The 26,159-nt window shown below is 48.4% G+C and overlaps 1 protein-coding gene across 2 annotated transcripts in view; it reads left to right on the top strand.

Annotated features, from left to right (window-relative positions):
• LOC138569458 (metalloproteinase inhibitor 1-like) overlaps positions 1-26,159 on the top strand; it is a 132,228-nt gene that overhangs the window by 41,921 nt on the left and 64,148 nt on the right. For both annotated transcript variants that reach the window (XM_069647441.1, XM_069647440.1), the window contains exon 4: positions 2,706-2,776. In XM_069647441.1, the coding sequence (XP_069503542.1) occupies positions 2,706-2,776 (71 nt within the window). The remainder of the gene's footprint in view (positions 1-2,705; positions 2,777-26,159) is intronic.

Below are 26,159 nucleotides of genomic sequence, written 5' to 3' on the forward strand. Positions count from 1 at the left end.
TCCTCATGCGGAAGTGGAGCGGACAGCAAGGAGAGAAAGAGGCAAAGAGAAACAAGATGGTGGAAGTCTTCTCCAAATGTACAGAGCTCCCCTGTCTACTCTAACCCTGCCTCCTTCCATTCTCACTAGGATCAAAGGCCTTTAGAAATGCAGCACCCTGGTGTGAGGCTGCTCCCTTTGAATGGGTGTGCTTCTTTGAGGCCTGGTCTCAGGACAGTTTCCTGGTGTGTTGCTGTCTCTGGATGAGGGCATAACCCACCCTCACAAAGAGATTTATAGGGAGGCATGGCCATTCAGGTTTCTGTTCTATCACTTTGGCAGGATCAGCCTCTCTGGCCGGAATACACATCACCTTCACAGCTGAGCTGGCTCACAGGAGCTGACTGATGTGTGATATAAAATTGGATGTGTCTGCAATGATCATAAAACACAGCATTAACTATTAGTCACCCTCAGGGTGGATGCAGCAGCAGATCAGGTAGCTTCATACCTGGGCTTAATCTAATGACCCTAGATCCGGTTCAGAACAAAATGCACATTGGTCACGCCCGCACTATCGTCTTCCTATCCACTCCTCACATACTCTCCTCTACCCGTCTTCTGCCCACTTCTCCCTCTACTCCCACTTACCTGTCAGTTTCGCACCACCATCACGCCACTCCTCAGATCTTCCCGGGCTACCATGTAAATGGACGTCGTCGATTTCCATGGCAGTGATGTTGGGTGCTTGCTTGAAGAATCGGTTGTGGGGAGCGTGTGACCCATACTTTCAAAATAAATGCATTGCTACCAGCACCCCAGTTTTTAAATATGGGGTGCTAATAGCAATAACCACTGGGTGCACAGGCTTCAGGGGCCAGTAATGACACCATGTCCTGGTGTTAAGGCCTTCACTTTTTTTAGGTTTATTACTTGAATGCTGGGTTGTTACTGGCCCATAAAGCCTGTGGGTCCACTGACTATTGCTATGTTATGCTTATAGATTCTCCCATACATGTAAAGATTAGCTAAACCGTTTACTCAGCAAGTGGAGGCTAGTTATATGTGCTACTGGGCATATGCACGCTGGTCAAAGCAGTTTTTGGGCATGCAATGACAACACATACCAGCTGCAGATCATGTGGAGAATACCATATGTATTGCTGGGCTTCTGGATATGACTGAATATGGACAGGTGTAAACTATTCATACTGTTTAGTTTGCATGAAGAAGCTGGTAGTTTCCTTTACTGGGCATATGGAGACTGTCCATACCTGTTACTAGCTATGTGTAATATCTGCGCAAATTGGGAATGTAGGGAACCCCTAGTAACACCTGTTGGATAATCTGTAAATCTCATTTTTTAATCTTACTGTTTGTGCAGCGGTTGCACATTGGGATATATGTGACCTTTACTGGGATGGTGCTTCAGGATCTGATAGAAGATATTCTTTCCTGGAGGTCTGGGTTCTTTCCTCTCATCTTTGTAATCTATGTAAAAGGACTCTTCTGACCTCTCTTTTTACTATGCATTTTGGCAAATCAGATACCCCAGTTCCTGCTTGAGAGTGTATTTTTGACCTCCTCCAATATGTCCTTGCCCTGCAGTACCTGCACTCTTGCCTCTTGGACACAAGTTTTCTCTTGCAAACCCCTCCATATCGCTTTGATGACCCTCTTTAGAGTAAATGTCAGAACCCTGCTCTGGGTGCTTTCTTCAGTATCCCTGCCAATTGGTATTGATTCTAGCCTCCACTCACCTTTTAATCCGTAGATTAGTGCCCCCATTTCCTTCTTGTTTAATGGGAGCTTAATAGCAAAGGTGCAAAAATACCTGGAATGCACCAGATATCTTGGCCATTTCTTTGGCGCTCTGTTCCACAGGGGGTGGGTGTTGCAAGGCAAACCAAAGCTTATTTCTAGTGCTAAAGAAGGGCAGCCATTTTAGGGTCTGTTGGCACCACTGCCGTCTCCATTCACTTTGAAATTCACCATTTTACATTATTATTCCCAAAACGTCTTTGACAGAAATACTGAGACATGCTTATGAAGTTGTGTTTAAAATCACTCATGTTATAAAATGTTACTTCCGCTCCATTAGTATGCATCCCTCATGGTATATTAGACCGTAATGTTGATACATATATAATAAACATAGTGACAGGGCCTGATTCACAGATCATTTTCTTATGGGATTGTGCCATTATAAATCCCGTCTGTGAATCAGGGCCTTAATGTCATCGAGTATCCTTACCTGGGACCTCATGTTTGATGACATCAAAGAAAAATCAAATTCGGTGACACGCATGTCTTTTGCTGTACAGGGCCCCACAAATCCTGAAACAGATCCTGTAGATTAATGTAAAAGGTCAGTGCCCTGCATGCATAACAGTCATACAGTTTTGGTATATTTTTGTGATGAACATGTGTTAAATGTCATTTGCCACTAATGTTATCAAAAAAGGAGCAATGCGTATAGCGACTTATGGAACTGCACGCACCACACACTACTTGTGGTGAGCCACGATGTGTAAAGTATGCAGCAAAGCCATTCTGTAAAGTTGGCCACAATGCACAATGCTGGTGGACCGAATTGTGAATACGACACAGAGAACTCACCAATCAGAGCCGCTTCCTCCTCAATTTTGATTTCTCCTCTTCTGTAACTGATAGACATTTATTTAGCTCTATGTATTTGGCCCTAATGTTTTTTTTTTATCTGACAGTTCTTAAAATAAAATTCCTGACAAATGGAACACAATCCTCGGAGGAAGGATACATCATCAAGGTCCTTGAGGTAATGTATTACCTTCTCTCTTGCACATCACTTGTAGCTTGTGTGCTGAACACTTCCATGGGTTTGTCTGCTGGTTTCTATTGGAGGGTTAGCAAAGTAAAGCCATTATCACATTTCTAAACCATGCAGCTCTCTTCACAGTGCCAGGGCAGGGGGAATGGTTGTTCCTGGTGGGTTTTGAAACACACCCTGTACATTACACAGAGGGGACCTGTTAATATTTGCACTTTGGTGCTAAGTCCCTTCAGCATAATTTTCACCATTTGCACCTCAGAGTTAAAAATGGAGGTGTAAAATGGAGGCAAAAATCACCTATACGACTCTGCCATGCACACTGAGTAAACGTTGCATGCCTTTTCAGCATGGCAGGCAAAATTCACAATGCTTTCCTATGAACTGTGCCTGCTTTTTGCTGCTGTAAAAAGAAGATTTGTCCATAAGAATGTACAGCATTTACGCCAACATTCAATTGTCACACTGATGTAAATGCTGGAGTATTTGTATGGCAGAAAGGAAGGGGAGGCGGAATCATAAATTAGCAGGAGTAATGTAAAATAAATGCATAAATGTTCCAGGCATTAATTGTATGCATTTATTTTTTGTTAATTCTCGATACACATGAGTGCCAAATAGACTAACCAGACCACCCTCCAGTACTGCTATTTTCTACCATTAAGATGCTGCTTTGAATCTGCATTAAGTGGCTGACTTACTTAGAGAGTCTATCTTAGTTAAGCTTTCAGCAGTAATAGAATGTGACATGTTGCTTAACTGGGCTGGGAATATAATGGAACTCTCAGATGTTAGGATGGAAAAATAACACTCTCTTTAATTCTGCACTATATTGGAACATGAAAAAAGGGTGGGGACATTCTAGGCTTATGGTTAATGATTAAATGAAATTATGAGTCCATGAGCTGCACAGCTGGGGATTAATGGTGACATGGACTCGACACTACCCAAAAAGATTAAACAATAGGTTGTGCAAATCCCATAACCGTTTGTTATGACCTGGGTCCACATTGGGAGAGAAACTGCTGCTTTTCTATCCCAATGTGGACGCTGGTCCTAACAAACCTGCGTTATTGATGGGTGAACTTCCATCACTTTGTGACTGTTACTTGACAATCAGTCAGTTGATTTCTGATTGTGACCTGATGATGACCTAGTGATCAAAACAAGTGTAGGCTGTTATGTGGTACATCAAACAATAAACTATAACTAAACTTGATGAACAATCATATTGAATTTTCATGGAATGTCTTTCAATTTGAATTTAAGAATAGCGTTGAGCACCAAGTCAAGGGAATAGCACAGCCTACTATATTGCAATATGCCCCTGTAGATCAGAGTTAAACGGTCCTGCATAAAAAGTGTGTTCATGCAGCAACATCCCCTCCCTGTAGGGGCCTAGGAATGGGCAGGGTGAAATTACCAGAGTCCAACATACTTCTCGGGTCAAAGGCAGGCATGCCCGCAGTTATCCTAGTGAGTACCTTAAACTCCCCCTCCCTTAACCAGCACAACCTTCTCCACTGAACCTGCCATTTTCCTTCATCTAAATCTGCACTGCCTTAACTTATGCCTTTTGTCCTTTGCTTAACCTGACCTAACTCGTACTCCATGCACGTTCCCACTCTCTGACTCTTATTATTGCACATGTGCACCAGAAGCAAGTCCTGAGCAGAGGTATATGATATGATATGATATGATATGGCAATTGTAACGCGTCTATACACAAGCGTTTAAAGGCGCGACGAGGCAGGGAGGGGGAACAAGGGAAGACAGACAACGATCCTACTAGGCCAGGTGTCATTCAGATTGCGCAAGTGCATGGGTGGAGGGAAGGGAAAAGTGCAAGGGGAAAGGGAGGGGGGAAGTGCAGTACACGGTAGTGGAACAAAAGATAAATAATAGGGCCAGACTGATGGCAAGTGCAAGGTAAGTGCAGACAAGTGCTGGTAAAGGGGGGCTGTAGGGATACAGAGACAGTCCCGCAGTGCAGGGATTGCCAGGGAGGCAGTTCAAGTGGAGAGCGGCCCAGTTGCAGGTTGAGTGCAGTTACAGTCAAGAATTTAGCAGGGGAAAGGGGGAAGAACGCAGAAGCAAAGAGGAAGGTTTTGAGGTGCTTCCAGAACTGGAGATGGTTCTCCTCAAGTTTCAGGGAGGCAGGAAGGCTGTTCCAGAGGGAGGCCCCTGCCGCGGAGAGAGATCTACCCCAACTCATTTCTTGGGGAAGCGGCTGACCCTGAGGGAGTTGGAGATGGATGAGCGAAGAGCTCGAGAGGGAAGATATTTAGGAAGAGAGAGTTGAAGGTATTTAGGCCCCAGGCCCCAGAAGGCCTTATGGACAATGCAGAGGATTTGGAACTTAATCCTCACAGCCACTGGGAGCCAGTGTAGAGATTTCAGTCCTGGAGAGATACGATCCCTGGGCTTGAGGCCAAGGACAAGTCTTGCAGTCCTGTTCTGGATAAGATGCAGAGGGCAGAGAGTAGAGGCAGGCAGATTTAGATAGAGGCTGTTGCAGTAGTCCAGCTTCGAGAGAACCAGGGCTCGGGAGACAGTGACCTTCTGGAGGAAGGAGAGGAAAGGAAGAATACCTCTGAGGAGGTGCAGCTGGTAGTGTGACTTCTTAGAGACATCAGATATGTGAGGAGAGAAGGAGAGTGTGGAGTCGAAGATGACCCCGAGGTTTTTTGGCTTGCAGGTAGGGGCAGGAGGAGGGCCAAGAGAGGCCGACCAGAAAGTAGCAGGGAAGGAGGGAGTGGGTGTGCTGATGAGTAGAATCTCAGTCTTACTGGCATTAAGGCAGAGGTCATTGGTGGCACACCATTCCTGGATAGCAGACAGACAGTCAGAGATGAGGGTGCGAGGGAGGAGAGGAGGCGGGGGTAGCCTGAAAATGAGCTGGGTATCATCCGCATAGCACTGAAAGTTGGGGCAGAGAGCGGCGATGCGGTGGGCAAGGAGTGCCAGATATTGGTTGAACAGCCAGGGAGAGAGATTAGATCCCTGGGGGACACCACAGGTAGAGAAAAAGATGTCAGAGAGGAAGGACACCAGTTGGACCTGGGAGGGTCGATTGGAGAGGAAAGAGGTCAGCAACGCCAGAGCTTGACCAGTGATACCCAGGTTATCACGGAGACGGTTGAGCAGGATGGCATGGTTGACAGTATCAAAGGCAGAAGAGAGATCGAGCAAAATGAGAACACACGGAGTGTTGGAGTCAAGGTTCGAGAGCAGGTCCTCAAGGATGTTCAGGAGAGCAGTTTCCGTGCTTCTGGCAGCTCTGAAGCCAGACTGATGGTCATGAAGACTACCAACAGATTCAGCATGAAGATTAAGCTGGGAGATGGCCAGTTTCTCCAGGAGCTTGCCCAGGAAGGGAGTGATGGAGATTGGGCGATAGTTGGCCGGGCAGGAGGGGTCGGAAGAGGGTTTCTTAAGAAGAGGGTGCACAAGGAAGTGCTTATGGGGGGAAGGGAAGACTCCAGAGGCGAAGGAGTAGTTTCAAAAGTCAGCAAGGGCAGGAGCCAGGGAATCAATGTAGTCCTTGATAATTTTGAAGGAACAGGGGTGATCCTGTTTTGACGTGGCTTTCATAGATCGGACTTGTCTGGAAACCTCATCAGCGGAGAGAAGGGGAAAGGCAGAGAAGGAGGGAGGAGTGGTGGCTGCAGAGGGGCTAGAGGAAGAGCAGGGAATAGAGGGAGGGAGGTGGTGGGAGGAGAGTGAGAACAGGATGTCCTGAGTTTTAGAGATGAAGTGAGAGGCCAGCGCCGTGCAGAGGGCCTGGGAGGGACAGGAGAGGTAGAGACTGCAGCAGGGTTGGCCAGCTCCTTGCAGATTTTAAAGAGTTTGGCCGAATTGTTAGATGCCGCAGAGATGCGGCCTTGGATAAGGGCTCTCTTCTTGGTGAGAACGGAGAGCCGGTATTGCCTTTAGAGCAGGCGGCAGGCCAGTTTGTCAGAGGATGAACATGAAGCACGCCATTTCCTCTCTGCCACCCTGCACTTGCGTTTTAGGGTGACGAGATCCGAGTCATACCAGGAGTTACATTTGGCTTTGGGCTTCAGGCGGATTCTCATGACAGGGGCAATGACATCAAGAGTATCAGATATGGCAGAGTGGAGCGTAGAGAGGGCTGTGTCAGGGTGGGAGTCAGCTACAGGGGAAGGGGGGGGGGGCGAGAAGGTGGCAGCGAAAGCCTCAACTGACATGCGCTTCATGGGTCGGATGACCGAGAAGGAGGGTGGCAGTGATGAGGGTGGCTTTGCCTGTGGGGTAGGGAAGGTGAGGTGGGAGGATAGGAGAAAGTGATCACTCCAGGAGAGAGGAATGGAGAGAGGGACGGAGAGGGGAAGGTCAGAAGAGATCAGAGCATCAAGGGTGTGCCCTGCAGAATGAGTCGGCCCAGATGGGAGAATAGAGAGTGAGAGAGAGTCGCAGAGGTCGCGAAAGAGTCCAGAGGGGGGACAGGAGGCATCCAGGTGGATGTTGAAGTCTCCAAGAAAGAGGAGTTGAGTGGTTGAGGACAGGAGTGAGGAGGAGAAGTCCGCCCACTCGGAGAGGAAGGAGGAAATTTGGCTAGTTGGCCGATAGATAGTAGCCACGGTAAGGGAATGGCTAGGAGAGAGAGAGAGTCAGCAGACAAGGCATTCAAAAGAGGAGTAGGTCTGCGTAGGAGTGACAGTGGCAGGAATCCACTCAGGTACAATGCTAACGATGGGGACGAGCATTACACCGCTGTTGTTATTGAAAAACTGGTTCCCTTGCACTGTTGCATCGTTGCTGTTTTATTCATGTGTTAAAATAGCACGTGCAGGAACCCCTAATGTTGAGTACTTGGGGTTCAGCAAGAGACGGTAAAACAATTGTACGCAACATAAATACTCTTAAGAATAATTTATTGAAATTCGAAATGCATTTTATGTTAATATTAATGTTAAAGATCAGTTGTTAGGCACACTATCACCACCAAGGTGGTTCCCTGATGCTCGGGCAGATCTGAAAGGTAAGAATGTGGGGGTTGGGGTTAGTATGGTATAGCTGTAATAGATAGAGTGAGAGTTGTGATGTCCTGTTGACAGCTTCAGTTTGGTTTGCACCATTCGCTGGGCTTGGGTGCGATGTGCGGCTCGGTAGATTCCCATGGGCTGTTGAGCAGGGCTATATGTGGTTTGTTTTGTCCTTGCAGTGTGTTGAAGTGCATGCAGATTGCTGTGCAGAGAGGTGGTTGTGTTTGTTTTGCGTTTGAGAAGTGTATGCAGATCTTCAGGTTTTAGGGTTGGGTTAGTAGGGTTTATTCTTACCTTGTTACTTTTGACTTCTGTGCTCATTGTCCCTGTCTGTGCTGTGTGTTGGTTGATTTATAATGGTTTGTTCACCTGTTATTGCACGCAGCATAAGCTTTGTTTCTAATTCTCTAGTGCTTTGTGAGCACGAGATTGTGTGGGCATTCCCCCGGTCCCCGGGCTGTAGATGTCTAGGTATTGGGGGTTTGGTTGTTTCCCTGGGTATCTTGTGCATGATTCCCTGTCCACCGAGGACCGGGTGGACTAAAGCCCCCTGGAGTGCCTGTTATTGGTTGATGCTCCCTGTGATTGTCTAGCGCTTTGTGGGCATGAGGTTATGCGTGTCTCCCCCCGCCCCGCCCTGGAGATGGCTAGGGATTGCAGATTTTATGTGTGCGATCTCCATCCACCAAGGACCGGGTGCAATAGGCCTCCTGGGGGGTACCCCTTATTGGTTAATGCTACCCTGCCTGCAGCTGGGGTTCCCGATTCTGGGGTATTGACTAGAGTGGGGTTTTGATGGGGTGGCTCTTTTGGGCTCTCTCCTTGATTTGTCCCTTCCATGTTTATTCGTTGGCATGTGCTCTCTGTTTCCAGTGGAGTCTTTGGGCATCGTCACAAGCCTGGCGGTAGCCTTGCCTGTAAAATGGGCATTACAACCCCTGCGTTCCGGGAAGTCAGGCGCCGGTAATTGTAAATCCCCATTCCCATTTCAGTCCCATAGGACTCAATGGGAATGGCAACCACGGAAGCACCAGCACCGTTAATAATGTTGCCGGTGCTTCCGTGAAACTCTGCGGGCGTGTGCTGTTCCGCCCGCCAGGTCTGACCCCGCAGTGTTGAAGTGTGCCAGTCCGGTAACAATGGTGCCGGTAGGCTTACCAGCACCGTTGTTACCGGATTGGCACACTTGTAATGAGGCCCTTTGTTTTTCCTAGTCGTTCTGTTCTAATTCTGAGGTGAGCAGACACATTTTTAGTAGTTTTCTAAATTTTAGGTGATCCTTTGTATTGATTTTGTCTTTTGGGAGGATGTTCCACGTTTTTGCTGCCAGGTGGGTGAAAGATGACCTCCCAGTTTTCTTTTTTTGTATGGTTTTGTTTCTAGGCAAATGTTGTTGCGTGATCTGAGTGGTCTTGCCGGTAGTTAGATGGTTATTTTCTTTTGCAGGAACTGTTCTCCTTGGCCCTGGATAGCTCTGTGCGTTATGCGCATTGTTTTGAACCTTATTCCTTGTCTGATGGTTAGCCAATGTAGCGTTTTCCGCATTGTGGTGATGTGGTCCATTCGTGGTAGTCTCAGCAGAAATCTGACTGCAGCATTTTTGATGCGTTGCAGTTTCTTTAGTAGGTGTTCCTTGGTATAAGCTGTTGCCGTAGTCTATTGTGGACATGATGAGAGAGATGATGGTAAGTGTTTATCGTTAAAGGAGAGGAACGGTAGTTCCTTTTTACTGTGTGCAGGAGGAAGATTTTTTTTTTGATTATTGTGCTTACTTGCTGTTCTAGTGTTAGTTCATTGTCCATCAGGAGTCCAAGATTATTGACTGTTGTTGATGGCATCGGCACAATTCCTATTTCTGTGGGCCATGAGATGTAGTGGCTGTCGGATTATGGGTACAACCATTATCTCTGTTTTGCCTGGGTTGAGTTTGAGGCTGTTAGTGTTCATCCATTCATAGAATTCATAGAGTTCTTGTAAACAGCCTTCCATCATTGTGTTTTCTTCTTGTGTGTCTTCTATTTTGTAGATGATATGTGTGTCATCTGCATAGTTGTAACATGTAAATCTGTGCCTTTTAATGAGCTTGATTAGTGGAGTTAGGTAGATATTGAAGAGCAGTGGGGATATGGACGATCATTGTGGTACTCAACAGTTGCTGTCTCTTGGGGTGGATTTGAAAGGTTTAATCCAGACAGTTTCCATTCTGTCTGTTAGGAATGATTTAATCCAGAGTTGGGGTAGGTCAGTGATTCCTATTTCTTCTAGTCTCTTGATGAGAATGTCATGGCTGACTGTGTCGATCACTGCAGAGAGGTCCCAAAGTATCAGAGCAGAAGTTGTGTCGGAGTCTGAATTTGTCTTTATATCATCCCAGATTGCGAGGAGTGCCATCTCAGTTCCTCTCTTAGGTCTAAATCTGACTTGTGCCTGGTCTAGCAGTTGGTGTTTTTCTAAATGTTCCTTTGTTAGTCCATAGAAGTATGTTTCAAGTAGTCTTGCTGGGTAGGAGATATTCGAGATATGTCTGTAGTTGGAGAGGTCTTCCACATTGCCTGCCGTGTTCTTGAGGAGTGGTTTGATGAACGCCAATTTCAAAGTAATTTCCCTGTTACGAGTATTAGGTTGAAGAGGTTTCTGAAACATTCCAACGCTGTGCCCAGTGTGAGGATTGATTCGTATATGTCTAGATGGCAGGGGTCCAGGGGGAGCCTGATTTTTTGCTATTACTTACCAGATTGACGAAAGTCTCTACTGATATTTGGGGGAAGCTTTGGAGTTTGTTCTGGCGATCCTCAGTTGTGGGGGTCGGTTGTGTATTTTGGTCAGATGCGCTTAGGTTTGTAATGACAATTTGAGTCCTATATAGTTGAAAGGGACAGCTGCAAACCTATAAGACATAGGCCCTCATTACGACCTTCCCGGTAAAGTCGGCACTTTACCGGCATGGCGGCAATAACGTGTCCGAGTCCCAACCATGGTGCAATTAGTGCCTGATTACGAGTGGTCATGCACGCGCTTACCGCCATGCCGGTAACGTCCCGCACTGCCTACCCGGTAAGGGCCCAAAAACCCCTTACCGGCAGCACGCTAAGCGAAAACACCTCCTCTGCCTACCACTAAGTAGCAGTCTCGCAAATAGCGGGGACCGTAAATAGCAGACCTGGCAATAGCGAGCATGTTAATGCCAGAAACGGAAATAGCATAATCACGCGGGAACAGGAAATCCAAAGGCGGCCAACTTGAAAAACACAATCCATTGCAATCCTCCATAGATAGGACCTGCATGAGCAGAACAGCTGGCCCAACTGCACATAGAAACACATCACCACATCACCATGTCCAAGGCACTGAAAAAAGGAGCTGCGCGCCTGCGCAAGGAGCGCTTCTCTGAAGAAGAGCTGAACATGCTCCCCGACACCCTGGCCAAAAATGCTGAGGTTGTGTTTGCCTCTGATCTGCGTCGACCTGCACAGTTGTGCAAGAATGTGATCTGGGAGGAGGTGGCGCACAAAGTGAGTACGGTTGGTACCACCCCACATACGGTAAAGGACGTGCGCAAGCGCTGGGATGACCTGCGCCTACGCGTCCGGAACATCCTTTCAGCAAATAGTAGCGAGGGCATGGCTACAGGTGGTGGAGGTGCCTCACCCATTAAGATGACTCGCTGGGAGGAGACATGTGCGAGCACAATTGGAATGGAGGCGATCGAGGGAGTGGGGGATATGGAGCGTGGAGCCCCGTCATCGGATGATGGAGGTAAGTGTCCTAAGAAACCACTGTAATGCAAATCATGAAGATGTCCCCCAAAACTGAAAGTCAAATGATCCCATGCTGGGCCACCACACACATAGACCCATCACTGATGCTGTCCCTCTCTTGGTCCCCCACAGGCACACATTCTGACAGTGAGGCACAGGACCCCATGGAGCAGCCCACGACACCTGTGAAGAAGGCCAGGGGTATGGAGAGAGCAAACAAGCCCTCAACATCAAGGGGCACAGTGAGACCTGGACTTGCACACAAGCCCAAACCAACACTTGAAGCTATGGCACAGATGCGCGAAAGGGCCACCACCACAGCACCCACACTAGCCACCACCACACAGGAGCCAGTGCCTGAAGGCTCTGTGTCCACTGCCAGCAGTACAGTCGGAGAAGCAGCTGCCACGGCACCCCTGTCAGAGGACGATGCACACAGTCCGACACCTGCCGCAACAAGCCTGCTGCAGTCACGCCACCTCTCCCCACCCTGCACACACAATGCCAGCAGCCATGAGCTGTCTGCTGTTGAGTCATGGCCATGGGGCTTCAGCCCCACGGAGAGCATGCATGATGCAGCACCCTTGTCGCATGTTGCTTCGACATCCACCGGTGTCAGGGACAGGCAAGAGGGTATCACAACCATCCAACAGCGCCAGGAGGAGCTGACAGTGCTGGTGACCCAGCACATCAGTGAAGGTGCCCGGGCGAGGGAGGAGTTCCGGGAATATGCAAAGTCCATCAAAGGTGCCATTGAATCAAGTACCACACGCATATGCGAAGAATTGGTGGCTGTGAGGCAGGTCCTCACCCGCATGGCAGATGCCTTGGAGGCCCTGCGTCCCACACAGGTGATTGACCAACCAGGCACCTCCTCGAATGCCAGCTCTACACAGACCAGCCCCCTACGTTGGTCCACGCGGAACTTGTGCAGGTCGGACATGGGCCCACCCGATGCTGGCAGTGGACATGGGATGTAGGGGCAGCCTGCCATTCTGAACTATTGCAGACTAATGGTGCATGGGGGTGCACACCAGGGGCCTCATTACGACCCTGGCGCTAAGTGAAAAACGATGGCGGTAAATGGTTACCGCCATCGTTTTCCGCTAGGTCCGATCATGACCCGTGACCGTTAACTACGATGCCATTAGCGGCATCGTAGTTAACGCTGCCGCTTACTGCGCCAAGGGGGCGCGCACGCGACCTCCCACACCGTACTTAGCGCCATGGCGGAAAGGTACGCGAATGCCGACCCAAGCGGACATGCACCTAACGCCATCACCCAGCCTGTTAAGTACCTTACCGCCATGGTGCTAATTACGCCATTGCGAACCAACCGTAAATGGCCATGTAAAGTGAATGCAGCTGCCACAGGTGCACAGAAACAGCACAGGTGAAGGCAATACAGACTCAGGAAGTACAAAAAGAGCACACCGCACCCCTTCCCACACCCAGTCACACTCCACAATGATACCAATACGACTAGCAATGTTGGGGCTGGAGGACCTGATAGCAATGCAAGTGCTACAACAGCAACAACAACAACAGGCAGCACAGAGGAGACGCAGGAGGAGAAAGAGGGCAAGGCAGGCCCAGCAAGCCCCACCAGCACAGCCAGTGCCACCACGCAGGCTGCCCCCAATCCCACGCATCAGAGCCAATCCATTCAACCTCAGATCCACACCCTGTACCGTTTGGACCGGGACACCATCACCGCCATCGTAGACATGACACACAACAACATCGTCAGCATGATAGAAACTCCAACCGCCATCCCACCCCGACTGAAGGTAGTGTCTGTACTCCACTTCCTGGCCACAGGCACCTACCAGCACACAGTGGGGCACTTGCATGGCATCTCACAACCGTTATTCTCACGAACACTCATCCAAGTGCTCGATGCCCTCCTCAAGCACACAGACGACCACATCTCATTACCACGGACTGCCCAGGAATTTGCAAACACCAAAGTGGGTTTCCATGCACTAGCCGGCATACCTGGTTGCATTGGTGCCATCGACTGCACCCATGTGGAATTGGTGGTTCCACGTGCCATGGAGGTACCGTACCACAACCAGAAAGAGTTCCACTCAATCAACGTGCAAATGGTCTGTGACTCCAACAAGATCATCACACATTGTTGTGCCCGATTCCCCGGATCAACCCATGATTCTATTGTCCTGAGGAACTCCACAATACCACGCTACATGGAGCGACATGCGGGCCCAAGATCCTGGCTACTCGGTGAGTCCAATGTCATGACCATGGAAATGTGAAATGGGTAGGTGAATGACGTACCGATGCATATTCCACCTGGCTGAACGGGGGGGTGATGCATACTCCACCTGGCTGCAGGGGGGGGGAATGATGCATACTCCACCTGGCTGAAAGGGGGGGGAATGATGCATACTCCACCTGGCTGAAAGGGGGGGGGGAATGATGCATACTCCACCTGGCTGAAATGGGGGAATGATGCATACTCCACCTGGCTGAAAGGGGGGGGGGATGATGCATACTCCACCTGGCTGAAAGGGGGGGGATGATGCATACTCCACCTGGCTGTGAGCAGCAGAGAGAACGGAGACAGATGATACCCTAAAGCAACCCAAACTCCACCCAACACCAGTAAAGCCAATACCCAATGTATGCAGCCCTACCATGTGAATGAGGTTGTGTCCCAACCATGACACAACCATCTGCAAGTGCATTCTACCAAATCAGACCACATTGTCAACAATGAAAAGCACCTACATGCACGTCACCAAACACCATCAACCGATAGGCCTGTCCCCCATAACTGCCCACGAAGGAGGCACATGACGGACAGAAACATCAACACACCATTACACAGACAGCAGGGCCCCCAAAATGTCCCTGTCTACATCAGCATTGCTCACTGGGGTCATGATGAGGCCCACAGCAATGTTGCAATGATGTGCGCATTGCCATCACAGGACATGTGCCAGGCCAACTAACCAAACGGCATGAACGGACACAGTGGATGGGCACTCACAATGCACTCCACCCCTCTGCATACATTGGGTGATGGCATGCAAAACAGGCCATGGGAGCCATGAGCATTTACTGGTTGCATTGTGCGAATCAATTAGTGCATGTAGAAGTGAGCCAAAGTAACAGTTGGATGCAAGCCATGGTGGCACATCATGTTCTTGATCAGACGTCATGACTGACACATACATTCTCGCCTACATACAGGTGATGCAGGCTATCCCCTGAAGAGGTGGCTCCTTACACCAGTCCGGAACCCGCAGAACCAGCACGAGGAGGACTTCAACCGTGCACATACACGACCCGTGTGGTCATAGGGCAGACATTCGGCCTATTGAAGGCACGGTTCCGATGCCTCAGCAGGTCTGGTGGGGCACTCCTGTACCGCCATGAGAAGGTGTCAAAGATCGTCATGGCATGTGTCATGCTACACAATATGTGCGTCAGATGGAATGTGCCCCTGTCCCCTGACGCAGAACTGCAACCACCTGACGATGAGGATGAGGAGGGTGCAGATGGGGCGGCACCCCATGGAGGAGGCGATGCACAGGAGGGGCGTGCAATGCACCAAAATATCATCGACCACTGCTTCTAGCACACACGGCTGTTGTGTATCACATGGAGACTGCACTTGGGGCACTGTGTGTCTCTGGGACCTGCACACTGTGGACTGTACACCAATAAAGCACACATTTGCAATGAAAATGTCCACACATTTCATTTCGGAAAAGCAAAAAGTGTATTTCAATCATAAAACGTCGCGACACACCCCCTCCCACCTCCCCCCTCCCCCCTGCACACCCCAACACAAACCCCCTCCGACCTCCAACCTCCCCCCTGCACACCCCAAAACACCCCCTCCCACCTCCCCCCTCCCCCCTGCACACCCCAACACACCCCATGTAAGTGTCAACAGATGCCTGTGACAGTGGCCACAGGCTGTTACAAGCCCCCTCTCCCGGCCCCCGGGGTACCCCTGGCTGTGGAGCGCAGGTTCCGTCCGGAACGTCGGACGGGGCTGCTCTGTGCAGAACTGGCAGCGGAGGATGTCCCTGTCTGCCCCCGTGCATGCACGTCCTGTAGGGTGTGGGTGAGCTCAGTGAGCGCACAACGCAACCCGGCAAGTTCACCACAAATGTCCCTAGACATGGCCTGCATAGCATCCCTCAGGGTGGCAGTGCTCTGCGCTATTTCGGCCCTAGGGTCTCTGTGGTCTGTTCAATGGTTGCCCTAGCCCCCACACATTCCGCAGCATGCTCAGTCAGCATTGTGGACAGATGTTGCTGCCGCTCTATGATGTCCTCGAGGGACTGCTGCCCCTGTTGGGCCATGCCCAGTGCTGGTGGTGTGATGAAGGGGCTGCTCCCCTCCTGTGGACTCAGGACTGGGCATGGGGTAGAAGGCCACTCCTCTTCCTCTGTGTGCCCCTGTGTGTGATCCTCATGGGGGCTGGCATTTGACAAACAGGGGGAATGTAGAAGGTCAGTGGGGCTTCTGACTTCGTGCTCCTCAATGTCAGAGTCTGAACATGCAGCAATTGCAGCTGTTTCACCCATGTTGCTGCTGGCCGTAGACCCAGTGCCTTCTGTGGCAGGCAATGTTGGTACAGGTGGAGCTGCTGCTGGCCTGCTGCCTACTGGGGTGCTTGCCGGTGGGCCGTCCGGTTTGCTTGCAGTGTATTCTGCTTGTTGTGGGGTCTGCCACACTGCAGCTGAGGTTGAGGGTGCGGGGATGGTATTATTGGCCTTCTTGGCTCTCTTCGTCGCAGGGGTGTCCTGGTCCTCGGGGTGTGAATCTGTGCCTGTGGTGGAGCAAAGGAGGGAGGACGTTATTGATGGGTCTGCGGACTTTGGAATGACAATGATTGACATGAATCTGGTCAGTAGATGAGGCAGATTTCAGGCAGGGCCATGCAGGTTGTCTCCTTTTTGTGTGGTATGTGGATGCAGGTATGTGGGTGCCAGCAGTGTATACAGGGTGGAGCTCGCATGTGGCTATGGGCAGTTTCGAGCTAATGTGTTGCATTTACACTCTAGGGCAACATTGTGCTACACATGAATGGACTGCAGTGACTATGGCATGTCTTGTTTGAGGCACCTACCTTCATCGCCTGATGTCGGAACTCCCCTTTCCATCCCTCCGACGCCTTCAATGCCTTCCATGCCAATCGTGGTTGCACAAATCTCCTCCCACGGTTGGAGTTTCAGTGGGGATTCCGAACCTCCACCGGTACCCAGGGCAAGGTTGCGGTTCGCAGAGATGACGGCTCTGACCCGTATGCAAAGGTCATCCCAGCGCTTCCTGCACTGCTGTGGGGTGCGGGGTACGGACCCCACCGCGCTGACGCGCTCGGCCACCAGGGCCCATATGGCCTTCTTTTTTGCTGTCGCTGGCTTGGTCATTTCCGGCGAGAAAACGACAGCTGCATTGTTTTGCAGGGTCTCCGCAAGCATGCAGAGTTCCTCCCGGCTAAATCTTTCCTGGCGCTGGCGGTCACATGCCTTCTTAACAACTTTAGGCATTTTTTGGGTGGTTGGATGGGTGGGTGATGGGTTGGGACAGGTGTCAGGGTTGGACCTGGTGTTGTTCGGAAGGATGGCAATGGATTGTGTTTTTAAAGATGGCCGACGTGCTGATTCCCGTTCCGCCGCAATGACGCTATTTCCGGTTCTGCTTTTTACGGTGACCGCTAATTGCGGCCATCGCTAATTACGGTGGCTGCTAATTACGGTGGCCGCTACTTACGGTGGCGGAAGTGCACCTTGCTCGCCCTACGATGCCGGTAGGGGCCTTTTCCGCCATGGCGTTATTTACATTACCGCCATGGCGTAATGCTTGTGCGCGATGGGTCGTAATGTGGCGCTCTTTACGCCATCGACCCATGGCGTAAAACGCTCATTACGCCATGGCGGTAATGTCGGCAGATTACCGCCTGGGTCATAATGAGGCCCCATGTGTGGGGGAGTTGTGGGGGGAGATGGAGGGAGGAGAGGGTGTGTGGGGGAGTTGGAGGGGGAGGGGGAGAGGGTGTGTGGGGGAGTTGGAGGGGGGAGAGGGTGTGTGGGGGAGTTGGAGGGGGAGAGGGAGAGGGTGTATGGGAGAGTTGGAGGGGGAGAGGGAGGGGGAGAGGGTGTGTGGGGTGGAGGGTTTGGGCACATTCAATATTCCTAATGTTCAATACACCCGTTGGGTCAAGAGAATTCACATGACTGGACATTGCTTATTTTGTACGTGTGCTTTATTGGTGAACAGTGCACAGTGTCCATGTCCCCCCACATAACCGATTGTAGTCCTCTTTGTGCCTGTTCTGCGGGTTCCAGACAGGTGTAAGGAGCCACCTCCTCAAGGGATAGCCAGCATCACCTGCATGGGTGCAACAATGGTTATGTGTAAATGATTTCATCAAATGGAACCTGTACCTATAACACAAAAGCATGCATTGATTTCCTGTTCTCATCTACATATACCAGCATGATCTGAGCTAAGTAACTGCAATGTGTGAAGCCACATGAACGACAGGTGTGCGTAGCATCATCTAAGGGACACAGGGGTGTCCTATTCCCTGTGAGTGTTCATGCACTGTGGTTGCCCACGGCAGTTGTTGCCATGATCTAGGTGATGTGTAGTTAATCGTAACCTTTGATTCTGAGACCGTTGAAGGCAGACTCTTGATGACCTGCCATTCCACACTTGATGTCCCCATGCTGGCATGCTGCACTTCTGTATTAGTGTACGAGTGAATTTCTGTATATTGGCTTAATGTGTTTCCTTTGTAGGCAGTAATGGGCACATGTCAGTTGTGATGCTGTTCATCAGTCATTTTCATTGGGCATACTGACAGCATGTCGCTGCATAGCGTTGCAGGGGCTACGGTCTGATTATGTGCAGTGTACATGTGGATGGCTATGGAATGGTTGCAGTACTGCCCTGTTGTCATTGTTGTACAGCTTATGTCTTGCATTTGGGTTTCAGGTGTCAGGTCCAGTCTGGCCTGCTTTGGAGTATGGGCATTGTTCATTCTCTCACCTAATTCCAGCCAGGTGTAGTATGCATCTCGCCTCCCATCTCAGCCAGGTGTAGTATGCATCTCTCCCCCCCAATCATCTCCCCACAGCACACTGCCATGTGCTTGCCATGCAACTCACCGAGTAGCCAGGAACATTGTCCTGCATGTCGCTCCATGTAGCGTGGTATCGTAGAGTTCCGCAGAACCATTGAATCATGGGTTGATCTGGGAAATCGGGTACAACAATGTGTGATGATCTTGTTTGAGTCACATACCATTTGCACGTTGATGGAGTGGTATAGCTTGTGGTTGCGGTACACTACCTCCATGGCATGTGGGACCACCAATTCCACATGGGTGCAGTCGAGGGCACTGATGCAACCTGGGATGCCTGTCAGTGAATGGAAGCCAACATTGGTGTTGGAGATCTCCTGGGCAGTCCGTGGTAGGGATATGTGGTTGCTTGTGTGCTTCAGGAGGGCATTGAGCACTTGGTTCAGCGTGCGTGAGAATAATGGTTGTGATATGCCATGCATCTGCCCTAGCATGTGCTGGTAGGTGCCTGTGGCCAGGAAGTGGAGCACAGACACCACCTTAAGTAGACGGGGAACGGCGGTACGGATGTCTATGAGGCTGACGATGTCATTGTGTATCATGTCCACAATGGTGGTGATGGTGTCCCAGTCCAGACAGTACAGGGTGTGGATCTGCTCAGGGGTTAGGTTGAATGGACTGGCTCTGATTCAAGGGATTGGGGGCTGCCTCAGTGGTACGACTGCCTGCACTGGTGGGGCATGCTGTGACTGTCTCACCCTCCTTCTCCTCCTGCGTCTCGTCTGTGCTGCCTGTTGTTGTTGTTGCTGGTGTAGCAATGCAATCATGTCCTCCAGCCCCAGTAATGCTACTAGTATTGGAATCATTTTGGTGTGTGAATGGGTGTGGGAAGGGGTGTGGTGTGCTCCTTTTGTACTGGCCCAGTGTCCATTGCCTCCACCTATGCTGATTGGGTGCACCTGTGTCAGCTGAGAAGACTGCACATGGCCAGTTATGGGTGGTTCGCGATGCCGGTATTTCCGCCATTTCGGTAACCACTTTTAGCACCTTCTTCATGCCACTATTTGCATGTCCGCCTGACTTGTGATGTTATCCTGTTTACACCATGCCGCTATTGCCGGCATGTAGGGTCGTGTGCCCGCGCCCATGTCGCTATTAGAGGCACCGTTATTTACGTTGCCGGTAATGACGGGTTGTTGGGTCGTAATAGCCCGGAGTGGTAAAGGTTGCCGTAATCCTTTACCGGCATCGTTTTTCCCTTACCTCCTACCTTGTAATGAGGCCCTAATTTAACCCCTGAATCTCTTAACTTATAGATACATTGAATACACTTTAAAGGTTTTGAACTTGTCCTTACAAATGATCCACCAAATAGTATGTTCAATGATTATTAACAAAGAAAATTGATCTTGAATAAGAATGTATTAGTTGCTTCTTGCCGACACATGTTTTGACAGTTGGTCATTTTCAAGGCATTACTCTATATAATCAAGGATATGTTCCTCATTTACTGTCTCACAAATGGACTCTCGAGTTCCCTTCATTCAAAGTTAGATATAAGCTCTTCAATTGTTGTAAGTTCTTCTCTGTAGATAGCCAAAGATTTGTTGATTATTGTTATCAGCATCAGATTAAATTACAGTTCTCCTGAACCGGAACGTTATCCTAGTCGTGCTACAGCGTTACCGCATGGCAATCTCTGGTTGGCTGGTCTGCTTTGTATTATTTGGTGGATGACGCTGATTTTGTTTTTGAAGTGTTCTGCAAGGTTGTTGCATAGTTTCAGTGAGAGTACCAGAGTGTTATTGCATCCAACTGGGTTCCTCATTTCATTTATGATGTTGAACAACTTCTTTTTGGTTATTTGTGGATTTGGTGATCCGGTTGTTATAGTATTTCCATTTCGTCTTTTAGATATCCTTTTCCTACGAGCGGATTTGTCATTGAAATTGTGATTTTTCCACCTGGTTGTATTTTTTCCTTCATTCTAGTTCCGGCTAGTTCCAGCTTCTTATATTTCCCTTATTCTAAATGATTTTCCGGGACAGTATGCTATCAACAAATATTAAAATTGTATTGGTTATTTCTTTTTTGCAGCAATTATTTAATGCAACTTTTTATTAAATGTTCTAATCATTTGCTTTTTTTAAATAAAAAACAATTTAGAAAGACCCATTTTAGGTGCTTAAATGAACATGAATTTGTCAATATGTAAATATAATAGACAATAAATCATAAACCTCCTAACCAAATATGAAAAGTAAACACTGCGTGCTGTGAAAAAACTACTAGACACCCAAAAGGAACACTTGTTTTGAAACAGGGTCTACGTCTTCAATCCTGTGAATAAGGGATGTTAATATTCCTGATTTCAAGTGGCAGGGTAATACAGCCTCTGCTCATATTCAGACATTTTGGCGGTTCTAGAAATACACCACTTTCCTCGGGACCTAATTTGTTATTGCAAACCTCTGAAAACAACAAATGCAGGAAATCTGTCAGTATTAAGAAAAACCAGACAGCTGGCGTCCCTATCTGCAAGTGAACACTGATCACGGTTAACTAACCTCGTACTGTGTTGCTCATGCTCCAGTTCCTCCTAGAACTTGCTATTCAGAATGTCTGTTGGATGTTGCTTCTAGTGCTTTTTGTGATTTCTACTGCAAAAAACAAATGCACAATCTGTCTCAGTTTGAAAATATCTAAATCTGTACAGAAGAGAATAAAGAAAAAAACAAGCTCATGCTGCTCTTCTTACCCCAAATGGGTCATGGTTTGCAGTGTAGTTTGTCAGTGCAAGAGGTTCTTAAATCAGTCCAAAACTCCAGGACGGAGGGAAAAGTATTGTGGTTCTATACAAGCCCGTCAAGGAAGAATGACCAGCAGTGCAAGAACAACAAATGACATGCGTCACCACATATTGCCAAAATACTCCACAATTCAGACTCCTCATCAAATAATTCTGGTTATTAATCAGACGGGTTTTACCTGAAGAATCGCTACCACGGATGGCCCTAAAAGGTCCAAAAACCTAAGAGAATACCCGACACATGCCCATTTTCAGAGGAAATCCAGAAAACAGTGCTGTGGTACCTCAGACAGCTAATAGGACACCACCAGATACATGCAAAGGTAACCTTCTCTTTGTTATTTAAATCTTTTGTGGTTGGGTTCAGCCCTGAAATCTATTGGAAGGTTATTTCAATTTTTATATTGAGTTTGACAATTAAGTACTAGGTTGCAGTTCTACTGGTAGGTACACCAAAAGAACTGAGGCAGAGCCAACAGGAAGTACAATGCCACAGTGAACTGGGTAACAGAAGTGTGGACTAGATATTGATTACTTCTGATAGGTGGAATGAAAACTGGTTGAGGGTGGCTCATCTCGGATTTATCCTTGGTTCGGGTTTTCATATGCTGGTGCTCTTGTGGGTAGGTCTGGCATTCTGGAATGCTTTATGGAGAGTGCAAAGAGACTTAGATGTGATTCTTTGGAAAATGGGCAGCAATCTTAAAGTTTCCAGCTCGGTGGTGATTGCCACCCATGGTTTCATTGCAACAATCATAATCATTCTGCTATTCATCATTAAAGTTTTTTACTTTTGTCCACGTACATTGAGTTTTGCGGGAGACCACAATTTTCAGATGCAGTATGTTTTTTTTAATCACGTGTAGTTGATATGTTTTTGTTCTGCATGTTCGATTTGTGAGGTAAAGGAACAATTCCTTGGATCTTGGCTTTCCCGAAAGGAGTGAGATACAGACCCCAAGGTGTTGGGCAGAAAATGGGGGGGACCTTGGATCTTGTGGTCCAAAACACTTGTCTAAGGTCTTGAATTTATTATGGGACCTCTGAGATAGGGGAATTATCCAATTCCATGGAATGTGAATCCAATGAGCTCTGGAAACCATAAGCATTTATTTGAAAGGTGGCAGTAAATTGCTCAATAAGGTCTGTTAACAATTTAATCCTGCTTGGTGAACAGGCATGAAGAAATAATAGAGCCATGTGGGCCACAGCATGCCAAGGAGGGTTGGACTGCTGACTGATCAAAAGCCCCTAATTTCTACTTAAATATCTCTGTATGTGGGTGGTCTTTAATCCAGTTAAGTCCCATGCCAGCTCTGAGTCTCTGTGTGAGATGAACATTGATGACCATGGCATAACGTGCAGAAAAGTCTGGCAAGATCAGTGCCGCCTATCAATTTTGTGATCGTGCTTGAACTTCCCAAAATGTGCCCAGCAGGAAAGTCAAGCACTTCTGGGTGGGTTTGATCCACCCCTGCGATATTCCCATGGGATTTCCTATGGGTCCACCTTGGCCTCGGGTCTCAAGGTAGGGTTTGAGTCCTATGGACCAATGAGGATTTCCAACGGCAATAAAGAATTTCGTCGAGCCAATCAGAGGACACAAGCCATCTAGTTCTTTTGGCAAGTTTAGGAGTTCTGAGAGAGTTTTGAAGGAATGTGTCAATTGTTGTGCTTTTTTTGGAGTTTCTTGGTCCCTGTTTTATACCTTGTCTCATTACTTAGGCCCATATCCTTAACTATGCTTTTTTACCAGTACTCCGCTATAAAGAAAATAATAATAATATTGCAAAAAATATTTTTAGTTTTTCCTTTTTTGTGTCACCTACATTTCTTTTTACACACCTTCTTTATCCTTACTGTTTGTGTTTTGTGACAACCCTTTTCCTTTGTTGCGAGTCTTGAGTGAATCCATTTGTTTGTATTTGTTACTGTGTTCTCATTGCATATTGGCACCTTTTGTTTCTTGCGAAAGGAGTGCTAAGGTGAGGGGTGTGGCATAGAAGAGAAGGATCTGGACTACTCCTTAACCACCATGTTAAAGGAAGTAGACATCAACAGCAAGGGGGGCAAGAGGGGACCGAGAGTGAGGATAGGCAGCCTCCCAGCCCCTCTCAGACTTGAGCTGGACCTCCTTAAGTTCCAGAAACTTCTGAAAACTCTCCTTTGTTCTACCTCTTTTCTCTCACCCTCCCCTGCTAATTCCCCACTACCGCTGAGACTGGCGGCCTGGTCCGTCATGAGTCTTACAGGTTACCAGGCCCTCTGCCCAGTCAACACCAGCACCTACCCCCCTCAGTGTTAGGGAGAATTCTTCAGAATGGCTAATTTCACTTACCTACTGAGTCCCTCAGCAGCTTTGCTGGATTTATAGGATTTATGTTTTCACCTGTTAAGAGTGTGAGCCTTTTTTCCCACTCTTACATGGGTTTTGCTGTGTGTGTTTCAACATTTTTTGTGTTCATAGACTGTGGAGCCTCACCTACTCCACAGGCATCGTCTTTTTACTGTGTGACACAGCACCTTCAGTGCAGTGACACAGGGTTGTCTTTTAGACTTCCCAACTCAGACTCAATTTTTCTGGGACTGTCTACTGTCTCCCAGAACACATAAAGTTGCCATTAACTTTATTAGCCTCTGTAGAACCACAGACCCAGTGCAAACCATTTTACATGGAGTACTGGAAAGGGGTAATACTTTTTCCCTTTTGTCTGTTTCTCTTGGAGCATTGTTTTAGCTCCCTTTTCATCAAGACTTGGTTGGTGGCAGTGGTAACTATCCTATTTTTCCTACCGCGGTTATCTTAAATAGCCTTGGTATTGTTTTAGGCTATCTTGGTAGCCTCAAACTTAAACCCGCTAGCCCATATATGTTTTATTACGGTTCCGGATGGGTTTATTCATCATTTCTTTTTGTAAAAGTCTTTCTCGTGTTTTACTCTGCGTGCCAAACCAGGTTTGATTCCTTTGTTCACTGTCTTTCCATGGGCTTCTACGCAGAAGCCCTCCTTAGGCGCCTATATTTCTGGGGGGTCCAGGATGTGAGGGAGGGGTTTAGGACTCCCTGCAGAGGGTCTCCTTGGAGACCCAAGTCGCACTCTGAAATGATTGGCTGTGGTGACTGTCCCGGCGGGACAGCCACCCTGCTGTGTGATTGATAGCCAGGCTGTGTGAATGGGGGAAAAACTGCATAAAAAGCAGGTCTCTGGGGCTGGAAAGGCAGAGTCGCCAATGGAACGAAAGAACCAACGAGGAGCTGACGGAGAAGGACCCCTACCACGACTGAACCACCCGGTGAAGCCCGGCTGCAGGTCTGAATCCTCGAACTCCGATGACAGAGAAGATCCTCCAGGAATCTTCTTCCCCTGAGCTGGTGGGACCAACCAGTTTGCCCAAACTGCAAGCCAGGACTCCCTCCTCAGGTCGAATTCGCTGTACAGAGCTACAGTGGGCCGGATAGCCAGGAAGGTCGGACCCTGTTTGGGTTTTCAGGAGCGCACCTTTTATTCATTGCTTTGCTCTGCTGCTTGTTTCTTCCCTGGGTATTGCAGTACCCTCCAGTCTTCCTACTTTGGGTCAGTCTGACAGTCGCTTCAGGAACCGTGAGCCTGCAGGAACTACCAGGAACGTCCGCCTCAGCTACAGCTTCTTCTCCATTTTAAGGTACTGTGCAAATCCGGTTGTGCATTTCGTTCAGCCGCGGTGAAGGTGTGTGAAACCTTTTGCCAACTCGAGGGCTTGTCCTTCTCTTCTCTTTAAACTAACTTTTCTGCTGACCAACTTCGTTCAGAACTATTGGCAAAGACTTAACCGTGAACTACCCTGTACTGTGTGATCTTGAGCAAAAGACTGTTGTCCTATTGACTTTGGCCCTAAGCCTATTTGATTTGGTTCCATCACTGTAGATTCTCTTTCTAGATTGCCCTGCTTACCTACCTGTTGGTGCTACTCAATTTCTGCCTATATTTGTTTTTCCCTCACTTTTTAATTTCTAGAGTGCCACTTCATTTTGTGAGCTTAACTTGTCTGGAAATTATTGGGAGTGGTGTGGTGTATTAGTAACATGATTTTTCAACTGCTTTACTTTAGTGAAATGTTATACAACTGATGTGTAAATAAATACATATTCTTTTACTCAGAAACCTTGAGTCAGAGTTTGTTTAAATCATAGTAATTGATGTCCTTTGTGTAACTATTTGATACTGCTCACTTACTCTTGAGATAAGTCTGGCTGCTCAGCCATCGCTACCACTTTTACTGTGTAGTACAGGCTTGTACCAAAGGTGAATTTGTACTGTCACTTGTAGTCTTAATTGTGTGTGGTGTTCCCAAAGGGTACGGCATATATTTCTGTCTAACACTCAGCACTTCCCTCTGGGCGGCTTTGCCCCCCCTCCCCCTTGGGACACCTCCACCCTCACACTTAGCCAGTGGTCTCCTCCCCTGCCACCCCTCAGCACGTCCCCTCTTGGGCTCAGTCAGCACATCCCATACCTGTTCCCTTTTCCCCCCTCCTTTCCCTCTCGTCACTGCACTTGCAAGTCTGACTGTCACAAGGCCTAGTAGGACCACGAAGGTTTGATTATTCACTTTTGTTCCCTCCCCACTTTTGCCTTGTGCCGCCTGGAGACACCATTTGGTTGTATATGCACCTAACAAATGCTCAATAAATAAAATAAAGTAGCTGAGGGGAATGGACAGTGGCTGTGGTGGAGGTGACAGTGGCT

This window comes from Ambystoma mexicanum, chromosome 2q (assembly GCF_040938575.1).
Source record: "Ambystoma mexicanum isolate Mex_15411 chromosome 2q, UKY_AmexF1_1, whole genome shotgun sequence".
NCBI lineage: Eukaryota > Metazoa > Chordata > Amphibia > Caudata > Ambystomatidae > Ambystoma > Ambystoma mexicanum.